This window comes from Schistocerca cancellata, chromosome 6 (genome assembly GCF_023864275.1).
Source record: "Schistocerca cancellata isolate TAMUIC-IGC-003103 chromosome 6, iqSchCanc2.1, whole genome shotgun sequence".
NCBI classification, from domain to species: domain Eukaryota; kingdom Metazoa; phylum Arthropoda; class Insecta; order Orthoptera; family Acrididae; genus Schistocerca; species Schistocerca cancellata.
In genome coordinates, this window is record NC_064631.1 from 371,332,714 (window position 1) to 371,346,261 (window position 13,548).

General features: G+C 36.9%; 1 protein-coding gene across 1 annotated transcript in view; it reads left to right on the forward strand.

Annotated features, from left to right (window-relative positions):
• Positions 1 to 13,548, forward strand: part of LOC126088335 (dynein axonemal heavy chain 10) — a 1,153,099-nt gene that overhangs the window by 126,511 nt on the left and 1,013,040 nt on the right. Inside the window, exons 8-9 of the mRNA XM_049906469.1 lie at positions 56 to 296; positions 3,359 to 3,647. Coding sequence (XP_049762426.1) covers positions 56 to 296; positions 3,359 to 3,647 — 530 coding nt within the window. The remainder of the gene's footprint in view (positions 1 to 55; positions 297 to 3,358; positions 3,648 to 13,548) is intronic.

Genomic DNA, 13,548 nt, shown 5'->3' on the forward strand with positions numbered 1-13,548 from the left:
TCTATCATAAACATAATGCTGTGTAATGCTATTATTTTATCTTAAATGTTAATAGACTGCTCGTGAGGCATGGGCAAAGACACTGTGGGTAAACTTGAACCCACAAGTTCTTCTTGATGGAACTGAGGCATTCATGAAAGAATTCCGCAAATTGCCACCAAATGTAAAGAAATTACCTGTTGGACAGGAGTTGAATCTTATTCTGAAGCAGTTTAAAAATTCTATACCACTTTTTGTTGAACTGAAGAATGAGGCACTTCGCGAGCGTCACTGGAATGAACTTATGGATAAAACTGGTAAGAAAAACATTTTGAGACATCAGGTAAATGTCATAATTAATCAGTGATGTGTAAAATACGTGTGGTTATATGCTAAATAGTTATGATAAAAAGGGTTTTATGGCATTTTTTAAAAGTATGTTCACAGTGACATTCTAATGAAATGCTCATCATTCACATGTAATGCAGAAGAATTGTTCTAACACCGAGGTGCTTAAGATATGTACTAAACTCTAAAGATCACTTCTAATCATCAGCATATTCTACAGTTTCCATCCCCTGTTTGGATCTACTTTGACCCTAAACCTCTCCATAGTTTTCTTTCCTCACCAGGAATGATTAATCGTAATGATGATTATTGAACTGTCTTTTTTTTTATCATGTCCTTACTAAAGAATACATTATTACAGCTTATAAGTTATGTTCATCATAAATAGTAGTTTACAGTAAAAACTTCACAGATCTTGTTACACAGCTAATATGACTGTATAAATTTGTAGATATTTTAATGCACACAATGTGTTGTAGGGCTTTGTACAGTGTCAGAATACCTATCTTATCCAAACAGAAGCTAAAACATCCACTTCCGCACTCTTACATGGTTCATTCTCCACTAACAGCCTTTTATTTTATGGCCCTGCTCTCATTTCTCAGAGATAATGATTTACACTCAAAGAATAAATTCTAAAATGAAATCCATCTTTATTGTCTGCTACATCTGTCAACATACATTGTTGACAATAATGAATGTTTTAGCTGGAAGAAGGAAGAAAGGAAAATTGCAGTTTAGAATCCCAATGACAATGATATAATTAGAAGTGGAGAAGGATGAATCAGGAAATCAGGTATGTCTATTTCAAAAGAATGGTCCTGGAATTTGCTTAATGCAGTTTACAGGAACTGCAGAAAAAGCTAAACCTGGAATGTCTGGATGCAGATATAAACAACTGTCCTCCCACATATAAGTGCGGTGTATGATTGCTATGCCACCCCATTCAGTGTTTTTTACCCTGTGACTAGAAGTCCATGGAAAGCAAAATGCCTGCATAATTTTAATACTAAAGTCTGCCATATGTTTGCTGCAAATTATCTAGCCATGATTGTGAATGCAGGACTCTTGTATCTGGGCTATTCAGTGATTCACTGCCTTCGCAAGGATCTGCAATATGTGATGATATCAGCTGGTTTAACATGAAACTTCCTACAGTAATTAAGTCACCTGTAGTTTAGTGAGTTATTGTGCTAATGAAAACCTTGAGGAATATTTGAGTCACCTGTAATTCAGTAAGTCATTATAAAATCACATTTATTCAGGAGACACCAGTACAATGGCCTCTTCCTTTATGTTCCATTTTATTTATTATTTGAAATTTGGCTTTCAGATACTGTTTTCTTCAATGAGATAAGTTCCTCTGCAGTCTGATCAACTAAGAAATAAGATATTTTCCTCTTTTAAATTTTTATTTTTTTGTAATTCCTTTTATTTTCTGTTAGCTTTATTTAAATTTATTTATACATTCATGCTATGCTGTACGATACTCTTAAATGTAGTACACTATATACCTCAGTGACTTGCCATTGACAAATGAAAAACTTTTACAATGTCAAATTAAAAATTATTCATTTAAGACAATCTACATGCAGTTTAATAGTCACTAGATATATCCTTTCCCTTATGTAAACTAAAGATCGGGACACTACCCATTTCTCTCCTTGCTCGCGACTGAGCATCATCATCTAATTTAATAACATTTCATTCTCATTTGTAACTGCTACTTCACAGTCACAAAAACAGTTTTGATTGTTAGCTTCCACATTGCCAATACAAATATCATGTTCATATGGTACAGTTAACTGTTGCATTTAAAGATACAATCGTGTAGTGAAGTTCCTTTAAAACAGGAGTCATCAATCATCTGAGGAGCCCCGCTTCTCAACGTGATGTCCTTAATGTTGCATCTCTATCAATATGAAGACAAATACAACCTCAGTGAGGGTGCGTGGTTAAGCATCTCTCAGCTCAAAAATGTCTTTTACGGTTGCTTATGTATGAGTATGCATCAGCAAGGCAGCCATCAAAGTAGAGTCTATAGAAGTGGTAAGTCATGAATACTTGGTTGGAGGAAGTGTTTGATAGAAAACCAAGTATTGTACTGAATTTTACAATTGCATCTTGGAAGACTACTGAACAGTAGTTCACAAGCAGTCCTAGACTGAAGCATTCATGAAAGCTGTAATTTTATTCAAATTTTTGTACTGTAATTCAATAATACACCTGCTTATCTATCCAAGTGTATTAAAGGGCCCAGTTAAGGTCAAAAGACAGAACACTGATCCTGGATTGAATCCACATCATGCATTAACATTCGGGGTTGATGTGCCGGTCAGCCTGGATGGTTTTCAGGCAGTTTACCACATTTACCAAGGTAAATACTGTGTTGGTTCCCATGTTCTGGCTCACATACATGTTGTACATACACTCTGAAAACAGGTATCATTTGACCATGACGTTAGAGGAGATGCAAACAGAATGGGTACACATTTTTCTTCCTGAAGAGAAGTTGGAAGTACCTTACAATTGCCTTGGGAGTGATGACCCTATCCTAATAATAGCGTGTATTTGGCTATGGTTGTTTCTGTGTGAAACTGAGGAAGAACCATATCAGTCCCAACCTGGCTTTGGGTGGATAAAGGGCTCTGGAGATAGGAAGGCCACAAGGAATTCTGTAATGTCTTTTGAAAAAGGATATTAGAAATAACAGTGACATCATAATCCTTTTCATTTAATAAACTTCACCCAGTCATTATTACATAATAATGATGAAATAACCCATCACCAATAAGGAGAGAAGTAATATCAATCAAGTGAACAGCAAAGGGCTATCTCACATCCTACATGACATCTATTTCAAATTCTGTCTAATTGTGCATTCATGTAGAAAATGGAACTTACTTCCAGTTCTTAAGCATTATCTCCTTATGAGAGTGTGGTGCCTTATTTTTTCTTATCTTTCTTTCTTTCTTTTATGAGATCAAAGATCACCTTACAGAGGATAATGTGCAGCTATATTCTATTTTAGGACAGCATTTTGACATGGCTGCAGATCGCTTCACTTTGGAGAACATGTTTGCCATGGAACTTCATAAATACCAAGATATTGCTGAAGAGATTATCAACAATGCAGTGAAGGAATTGTCGATAGAGAAGGGTGTGCGTGAGGTGTCAGAAGTTTGGAGTTCTCTGAATTTCATTGTCATCCAACATACTAAAGGTGGTGAAGATCGTGGTTACATACTTGGACCTGTTGAAGAAGTGGTTCAGGTGCTCGAAGATAACACTATGAATCTGCAAAGTATGGCTGCATCACAGTTAGTACACAAACATATAATTTCTCTAATAGTAATATTCATTATATTTTAAAATAATTAAACTACCAAATATTCAAACAATTTCAAAATAAATCAAAACAGAAATTCTGATGATGTCAATAGTGATTGGCTATGATAGCAATTAATGAGTAATGAATATTCAGATACTTATTTTACTAAGGTTTGGAGCTATCCTTGCTGTTCTTCCATGTTTGTGATTTAAAATTGGGTTATTTTGAAAATCAGCCTTATGCAAACACAATTAGTTAATTTTTGTATTTACCGATACATGTTTCGACTCCTATGTGTCATCTTTGGTGGGTAAAATTTTTATTTCTTGAAATGTGATGTAATTTTGAGAAATAAAAAATTTGTCCCACAGAAGATAACACATAGGTCTCGAAACATGTCTGGGTAAATACAAAAATAAACTAATTGTGTTTGCATGAGGCTGAGTTTCAAAACAGCCCAAAAGTATTCAGATATTCAATAACTCTGGGTCTTAAATTTTATTCTAAATATTTTCTTGCCCTATAAGAAATAAACAACTGTCTGAACTAGATAGTTAATATGCATGTAAAAAATATCTACTTATTGCAAACATAAGAGAAAAGAAGACTTTATTGGTTCTATCAGTGGAGTTTTTCTCTATAACACTGAGTTGTCTGCCTATTCTTTGCACTGCCTTAGACATATGGTGAACAGAATGGAGAGGAGCTTTCAGAACAATTTTTCTATGTGGTTTATATACTTTAGTATGTAGGCTATTCTTCATTTACTTGAATCATTAATGCTAACTTTGAAATGTCAAATTTTGGGAGTCAGTGATGTTAACATTTTGCACTCTGTTGTTCAAAAGTTGTTCCTGTTGTAATGAAGCCTGTATTAATTGTTTTGAAAATTCTGCACTCAGTAGGATGAGCAGTTGGGAATATTTCAGCTTCAGAACTGAGTGGAGGATGGTGGTCAACTTCTCATGATTTTAAAGATTTTATAAGTGCATGGAATTCAAGTATGAAGGGAAACTTTTAATTTTTATTTTATGTAGCATGTTTTACTTAAATGGTAATATAATTCTAGGCTGACTCATAATTAACAAGACTGGTGTGAAGCAGAGTACTTACCTCAGGAAACTTTTCACAAGATTGTGAACTTTGAGTTCTCACATTGTTCATTTAATTCATTGACTCTGGCTACTGAGTTTAAGGAACTGACTTTGTGCATCTTTTCTTGGATGATTTCTACTTGAATGACACTTTATAGCCACAGTAAGGGCAATTTCTTATGAATTTAGTCTGTCAAAGATACTTCTTCCTCTTTGTTACAATATCTTTTTCCGTTAATGCAGCAATTGATATGTGTAATACACACTGCCAATTCAGAAAATTTTATAGCCATACAATCAGTATCACTAGCACTTGTCACATACAATTGGTATTTTCTATCCACTGCTTAAGAGCAGCCTGCCATTAGATATTTTTAATGTTAAGTTCCTAACACTGACGAGGTCCCTCTGTCCCTGAGTAATATGATATATTGAGATGTTCCTGACTATGACCCGGACAACTGTATTCTGGATGTATGAATACTGAATGTTTATATTGTGCATATAAACTCACACATTAGAAGAAGAAATTGTTCCTAGATTTTTTTTAAAAAACATTGCAGGATAAAGATTACAATCTGTGCAGCTCCCAGAAGAGAAGGAGCAAGAAGAAAACACTTCTTAGCATCTACTCCTATGCATTTACAAGCAAAAGCATTGGACTCCCCCCAACCCCGCCCTTTCTCTTTTGGTGAATATCCCAGCACTCCAGCAACTGAAAAGATGCAAAATGAAACAAAACATTGAGCAAGTGCTAAAGTAGAGGAAGGACAGCAATTTTTAACCGAAAGTGATTTTCTGCCCACCATCTAAAATTTCAGACCTGCTGGGATCAGCAAAGGATGACTTGTTGCTGCAGAAGGTGGGAATTTACAAAATATCTTGCCAGAGTGGTATGGCCTATATAGAATACATAATAGTGGAAGAATGCTGCACAGAACATAAATGTTGCACTGCAACCCAGAAAATATGCAATTCCTGAACATTAATTTTGGCCACAGCAACATCCTTTTGGGACTCTATTATAAAAGAAGTGTTAAATACCCATCACAGAAAATCTAATGAACGGTGACAGCAGCTACCTGCTGGATAATGCATGGAATCCCATCATCTACGAGATTTGCCCCAGGCGAAGATGCCAGAATACTGTGATGACTGCGGTGAGTAGCAGAGCCAAAGACAGCTGTCCATTGCAGATCCACCAGAGAGGGCACTGCCACCAGTGGTATGGTCCTTCTGACACTGTGACTCGGAAGCATGTGTAAAATACTTTCAGTGTGCTATATAGGATGGAGTGGAGAATGTCTTCATCAGTCTTTGATGGCCCGCCTGAAGACAACTGGAATGTGTACAGTTGAAATATTGTGGAGTGAAGTTTATGACAACCAGCTGCAATCCTGAAATTTCTTTGAACATTTAATTCCCTGGGAAAATTTTAAATTTCATAATGTGGTTGATAATGAAAGGAATGCTGTGTCATGCTACATTTACAAGATCATCTTGAAACATACCATATCAAAATATCATTATAATTTTTTTTGTTTACATATACATATCCACAGTTCTAGTACACAATAAAATCCCTTTGTGACAGTACTGTAATGCTGTTGCTAAATTTTGAGTGTTGCTGACTTAAAGCAGCTGTATTGCAGCTATGTGTGAGGCAAGTTGGCAGATACAGAGGTGCTATATGTAATTTCTCAAGCAAGCCTTTCTGTACCCTGTAAGGCTGGGATAAATGTGAGGTGTACTGTGCAAAACTTCACACACTGGAAGAGCTGGAAGCATGGATTGGGAATGTTATCAGCAATATCTAATGCAACTTCCTCCAGAGGTCTGTGTATTCTGTATCCAGCTATTTGAGATGACTAGTTGGTATCACAGGCACCTACACTGAAGTTTAAATTATGCAGCCACATTCTTATATAACAATGTATGCATGATATTAATTTTAGTAAATTATCTTTGGAAATGTAGAATTTGTTCACCTTTTTCAATGCCTGGTTACTTTCCAAACACCCTGTATATATTAGGATTGAGTTTTCTTTTTGGATTTCCATGCCATGAGAGACATCTTGAAGAGGGAATGGGAGTGATGAGAGTTCCCCATTCCCATATTACTGTGGATCAAAGTAAAAGATGAGGGGTGCTCACAAGCCATTGTTGGTCACTGAAGCTGACTCTGGATGCTTGGGAAATGTGTAATGAGGTGTGACATTTAGAAGATGTGTTTTTGGAGGTACGGAGAAAGAAAGTGAGGAGTGAGTGTGGCAAGTTGCACCAGTCATGTGAGCAATTGTGAGGGCAAATGCAGCAGATAGTGTAAGTAGTGCCACGTACAGCACAACGGCATAAGCAAGGTGGTTAGACATATGGGGTAGGTTATTATTAAGAATGGATTTTGGGACTGCAGATGTCAGAGCCATCTGGAAACTAAATGGCATTACAAAGAGAGAGAGAGAGAGAGAGAGAGAGAGAGAGAGAGAGAGTGGTGTAGCAAGGAGAAATAAGACCACCATAGAATGCCACACAGTCAACCAGTTTGGAACAAGAGGTATTGAACAATACCCCGGTATTGTGAAAATTAGCAACAGAGATAACACTCCTGGTAAGACAACAGTAAACATAGTGAACTGGGACCTGGAAGTTTCACGGGCTCAGGTGGACGCTTTGGACAGAAGAAGTAGTAAGACTGTTGCAGTCTTTGGCTGATAGCTTCTGGGACACTTTAGTTAGTGGTAACAGAGCTGCAGGAAGCAATTTTACATATGAAATGTGAGTGGCTGTGTCAAGTTCTGTGCAGTCCAGATCAGTTCTTGATAGGTCTGTGGAAAGTGTGAAAGGAGTTGCTGCCACAATTGGAACTTGTGGTTGAACCAGAAATGTCAAATGTACCATTATATTACCGTGCAGTGGTCAAAATACGGACACATTTATTGAAACTGTATATGCTAGAACACTTTCCAGTTAGTAATGGGCAAGAAATCATATGTAGTGGTGAAATGGGCATTGTTCCTTACTGTACAAGATTCCATGAGAGTGTAAAAAGGGAATATTCATATAAATTGTTGTTTAATGTTTTGGAGAGGTTAATGGATAAGAGGTAGCTTCAACAACAATGGAGGTTTTTATAATAGCTTAAGGACAGCTGGAGCCAATGGGCTGGGATTTTTAGAGGGCAATGTGCTCTACTCCATAGCTTTGTTGCTTGAAAAACTTCTGCCTTGGAGAGCAGCAGTTTTCGTCCAGTGTGGTATTTCCACCAGGGTGAGCTTCTAACCTTGTAGACATGGCCACCTATGGGAATTCAGCAGATGTACAAGGTGCGTTCCATAAGTAATGTGACCAAATTCATACAAAATCATTTATTGAATATATTCATACAAATAATCAAAAATTTTCAAAATAGCACCCTCTTGCATCGATACACTTCTGGAGGCGGTGTTTCCATGCCTGGAAGGCATCCTGGAATGCCTTTTCCAGAATGTCCTTTAGAGCTGATGCAACACCTGCCTGGATGCTTTCAATTGTGTCCCAATGTTTTCCTTTCATGAGTCCTTTTAACCAAGGAAACAAAAAAAAGTCAGCGGGAGCCAGGTCAGGACTGTAGGGAGGCTGGGGAACCAATGGGGTCTTGGTCCTGGCCAGGAAGTCATTGACAATGAAGGCGCTTGGAATCAGCAGATTGTCGTGCTGAACTTTCCACGTGTCCTTGATGTCGCTTCGGCAGTGCAAGACCCTCCTTTTCAGTCTTTTGAGCACTTCCAAGTAGAAAGCTGAGTTCACTGTAGTCCCAGTAGGTACAAGTTTGTGGTGGACAATGCCTGTGATGCCAAAGAAGACAATGAGCATGGTTTTGATTCTGGACTTGCTCATGCGTGCCTTCTTGGGATGGGGCAATGATGGGGTGTGCCACTCTGAACTCTGCCTTTTTGTCTCAGGGTTGTACTCAAAAATCCATGACTCATCACCAGTGATAACTGAGTTTAAAAAATGAGGATCATTTTCACACATTTCCAACATTTCTCGGCACTGAAGCACTTGCATGTGCTTGTGTTCGTCGGTCAATACTTTTGGGACAAGTTTGGCACACACCTTTCTCATGTTCCAATCTTCAGACACAATGCAGAAAATGGTTGTTTTTGACATGTTTAGAGTTTGTGCTATCAATTGAAGGCTCAGCTGTCTGTCAGAGTTCAAACAGTCGCCCACAAGCATCACATTTTTGTCAACTCTTGTGGTTGATGGCCGTCCACTGGAAGGTTCATCGGTGATCTCCTCTCGGCTCTCCATGAACGACTTGCGCCATCAAAAAACTTGTGATTTGGACATGCTGAAGTAATGGAAACGTTTCGGTGGTGGACTTCCCAAGTTTAATGCAAAATCTGATTGTGTACCACTTGTTCTACAGAATAATCCATTGTGCTGTGTTACATAAACTCAAAATGGGGTTGACGGAAATGCACGTTCTGTCTCTCTGGCAGTTCACAGCTGAATGAGACAAAGAGCATTTTGAAGCTAACACCCCCCTCCACTTAGCCCAACTGGTTACAGTTGGTCGCATTACTTATGGAACACACTCTGTAGCTGTCACTGGCACTGCTCACTCAGGACTCACATTGTTAACTCGTGCATGCTGTGTTGAGGGAGGTAAACAGTATTAGCAAATCAGGACATGGACATCAAATGGTGATCCCAATTGTAATCTCCTGCTTCGTCCTTTGTTGTTGTTACTACTATTGTCGATGGTAAAATCTTTTCAAAAAATACGAGAGGAGTAATATTTACAAAAAACTTTTCACTTATCTTCTTTTCTCGTAGTTGGCTCCAGTTCTTCATGTCAAGGGGTCTGATTTTTGAAACTGAAATTTTCACATTTTTGGTTCTCATGTTCCAATTTACGTAAATAAATTTGATGAATGCCTATGCAGATATTTTGTTTTTGTATATATATACATATGGGCTTCGTATTTTACTATATCATACTGTCTTTTGAATTTTCACACTAACACAGCTGAAATTTCATTGTTCTTCAAAATTTCAAATACACATCTGTTCACATCAGAGGCAAGCCCATTACTACTTCCTCATTCTGCGGTAATAACAATTTTTCAAAGGGTTTACAGATTTTCTTGACAAAAGAATTTCTAGTAATTTATAAATGAATCCAGAAATAAACATAATAAACTGTACCAGATTGTGTAATTAATAATATAAATTTAAGTGTGCTAAATATTTCACAATTTTAAATGTTTCTAAAAATAATTATTTTAACTGTACATACAGAGCTACTACATATCCTTTGTAACAACGAAAATAAAGTAATTCAATTTTATAGTTTTTAGCTTGAAATATAACATAGTGTGTATAAAATTATATGAAATTTTTCAGATAAATGGTTGAGTTAATGTTGTCCTGCCCAAAATTCGATAATTAGTTCTGGTATCGACTACTTCTGTTGAGGAAAATTAATGCTAGAGGAGGGGTGTCCCATTACAATATCCCCCCTCACAAAATTTTGAAACTATGTGTTTACAATATTTTGTGACCTACTATAAGGTTTGCCACATGGTATACAAAGTGATGCCAAAAGATGGAATACAGATGTATAGAAGTATCTGATACATAACATATGACAGAAAATATAAGAAAAATATCTGCTATACAAGTCATAATTTATAGATATATCAGGGCATGGTATTCAGATCTGAGGAACATTCTGTCACAAGAAAAATGATACAAAGTCAAAGCTGAAAGTATAGAAGTAAGTACAGAGGCAATGTAAATTACTAGAATTACAAACTGCAAGTTTACTTATATAAAGTCACACCTTCAAAATCTTCAAAAGAGAAGAAAAAAATTCACAGCCTAAGTGTACGATGAGTGGGCCAACTTGAAAAACTCACAATGACAGTTACATACCAGAAGAATATAATCAATCATGAGTAGGAACATAGCACAAAATCAGTCAGCCACTTAAATCACAGTAAGCAAGGAAATGTTGACTCATGAAAGGAGAAAATAATGAAAAAAATATTAGGGCCTAAGCCTACAATGTGGTGATCAACCCGTGAATCCAAACCACACCAGGTACAGACCAGCAAAAATGTTTCGACACAACAAAATGAATTAAGTTCACAATCATATATCAATAAGTTCAATCATATGTAAAGAGTAATTATAGGAAGCATCTAGCCTCAGTCAATAATTGCTTGAGCAGACCCACAGTGGCAATGACCAGAGTACCAGAACAGATTTAAGCATGTTCCAGTGAGATATATTATTGCAGTACAGATAATCAGAGTCATAAATAGCTATGAATGATGTCATAATCGAGTACCTTGAGGACCAAAATCAGTGTGTGAAATCAGAAATGCATACAGTGATGAATTCTTCTCAGATTGTCAGCCGAGTGGTGGTGAAGCCAGAAGATGAAGGGTACGAAGCTCATTGAAACACTGCGACAAGACTTCGCCACCACTCGGCCGATAATCCGAGAAGAATTCATCAGTGGAATAGGCTGAGAAAGACTGCAGTCACAGAAATGCATACATCTTGTTATACTATCTATACTCATAAATGTCTTCCACACTATTTGCTAATTGTTCATACAAAATTATTTTTTAACATTGAAAGTATTAACTGCAAAATCTACTGCAAAATTTGTCTTAGTAATTTAGACCAATGTTGAGGATGTTTTAAAGTGTGAAAACTTTTTTGGTTGAGAATGAAACAGACATTTCATTTATCGCTAGGTCTTAATTCGATAAATCAGCCAAAAGGTGAGGTTCGAGATTTCAATCGTATTTTTAGCTAAGGCTAAATGGACTCCTAATTTCTATAACCACTGATTTTGTTGCGACTCTACGTAAGACGAGTTATTTCTTCCAGAAAACGTCAATTATTGCTGGCAGTTTAACTTTTCACAGGTGCGCCAGCGTTTTGCAGTGTAGGCCTAATACTGTAAATATTTTCACCTGGAAATGTCGAGGACTGAACGCGTAAGCTATAATATAATCATCAGCTGACATGACTGGCTTCAAATTTTGACACATCCGAGCAGTGAGTACAAAAAAACTGTCGGTAAATGATGCAATGTGCTAGTAACAGTTTAAAACCATCGTCATTTTCAGCTGCCTTGGCACAAGAGCAGCGAAATATAATAGTTTCTATACACGTATTTTCATCATTTAATACTATTACATTGAATTTTATTTTTTTAAATAGCATTTCCAATCGCACAAGATCTGAGCCGCTGCTGTGTGTGCTCTGGAGCGCCAATGCTTTCCTGTTTGGAATGGTCTGCTTTAGAGTAGGTATAGAGCATTTCCTGTGATTTAAGAAGCCAAAAGTAGTTAAGTTGTCACAGAAATGGCACCCTAACAATAACTATGTCATTACATTCCATAATTCTAAGTACTACTGTCTATTACTATTAATTACTCATTCGAAACTTAAATATATGCGGATGCAGATAAGGAACTTGCGGATGCGGATTAACTGCTGTGGATGCGGTTGCGGATTAGGACCTTGCGGATGCGGACTGCACTTTTCTTATCCGCGCAGACCTCTACCCATCATACTCAGCAGAATGGTGAAAAACAGAACTTCTACATATGAGAGAGTGAGAAACAAAATCATGTCCAAAAAAATAAATGATGGTTTTTTCATTTGTCTGCACCTTACCGCACATTCATAATTAATGTCTTTGCCAATGCTTATAGTCGATCGGTGTTTCATTTTTTTGCTCTTAATAAATTTTAACTTTATGATATCCTTCATCACAATTGCCCCCACATTGTACATTGACATGGTATGGAGAAGTACAGTGCTTTTTGCCTGTACATGTTTACATTTGCCGACAGGGGTCAATACCCTTTATTTGTCGGCTTATCTTTTATTTAATGGAATGGATGTGTCAGTTTATTCTATGTATGTCAGAGTTCTACAAGAAATTAAAAGATGAGATACATAATATAAAAGTGCGTTATGTATCTTAATTTAGCACACTAACAATAATGTTCAGTTTGTTCCATTCTCACTGCTAGGTTTTGCGCTTGTACACTGGCAGATTTGGTGACAAAGTACTAGTCGCCAATCGTCAACATGACAGCAGCTACCGTCGCACTTAAGTGCACTCATTTTCTTAGTGTTGATTTCACATTGAGTGTCACACTTTCACCTGAGTGTCACATATTGAAGAATTGCTCTGACGTTTGTCTTCATTCTGGGTGCATTGGGTTTGTGCTTATTGTTCAGAATCTGACACTGTGGCAGAATATATCCATTTTTACGGCCCAGGCATCATTATAACATGTCATACTCGCATTTTCAGCAGAGAGAAGCCCGACCAACAGCACCCATTGGTGAGGTAAGTACTGGCTCGAACAACTATAGTTCATTTGTTTGAGCCATGATACTCAGAAATTATTTTGCTGCTCATGCATGTTCACCCCACTTGACCGTCCACTTCTTTAGAGACTCATATAGCTGTCCAAAACAATAGTCTTTAAAGTTCTTTTTTTCATATGGAGATTGGTTTCCAATAAAAATTCATACAAGTACTGACTTACAAAAACATACATAACATAGTAGCTTATACCTATGGTTGACATTCCATCCATTGCTTATACTATGAACACATATATCTCTTTTTTTGAAACGTCATAAAATTTTCATTAGCTGGTTTCTGTTACTACAGTTTCTTTGTTAGCTTCAGCTTATCTTGGATTACCTCACATATAAAAATTAATTACATACACATATTCATGGTACAATACAAACACATGATACACT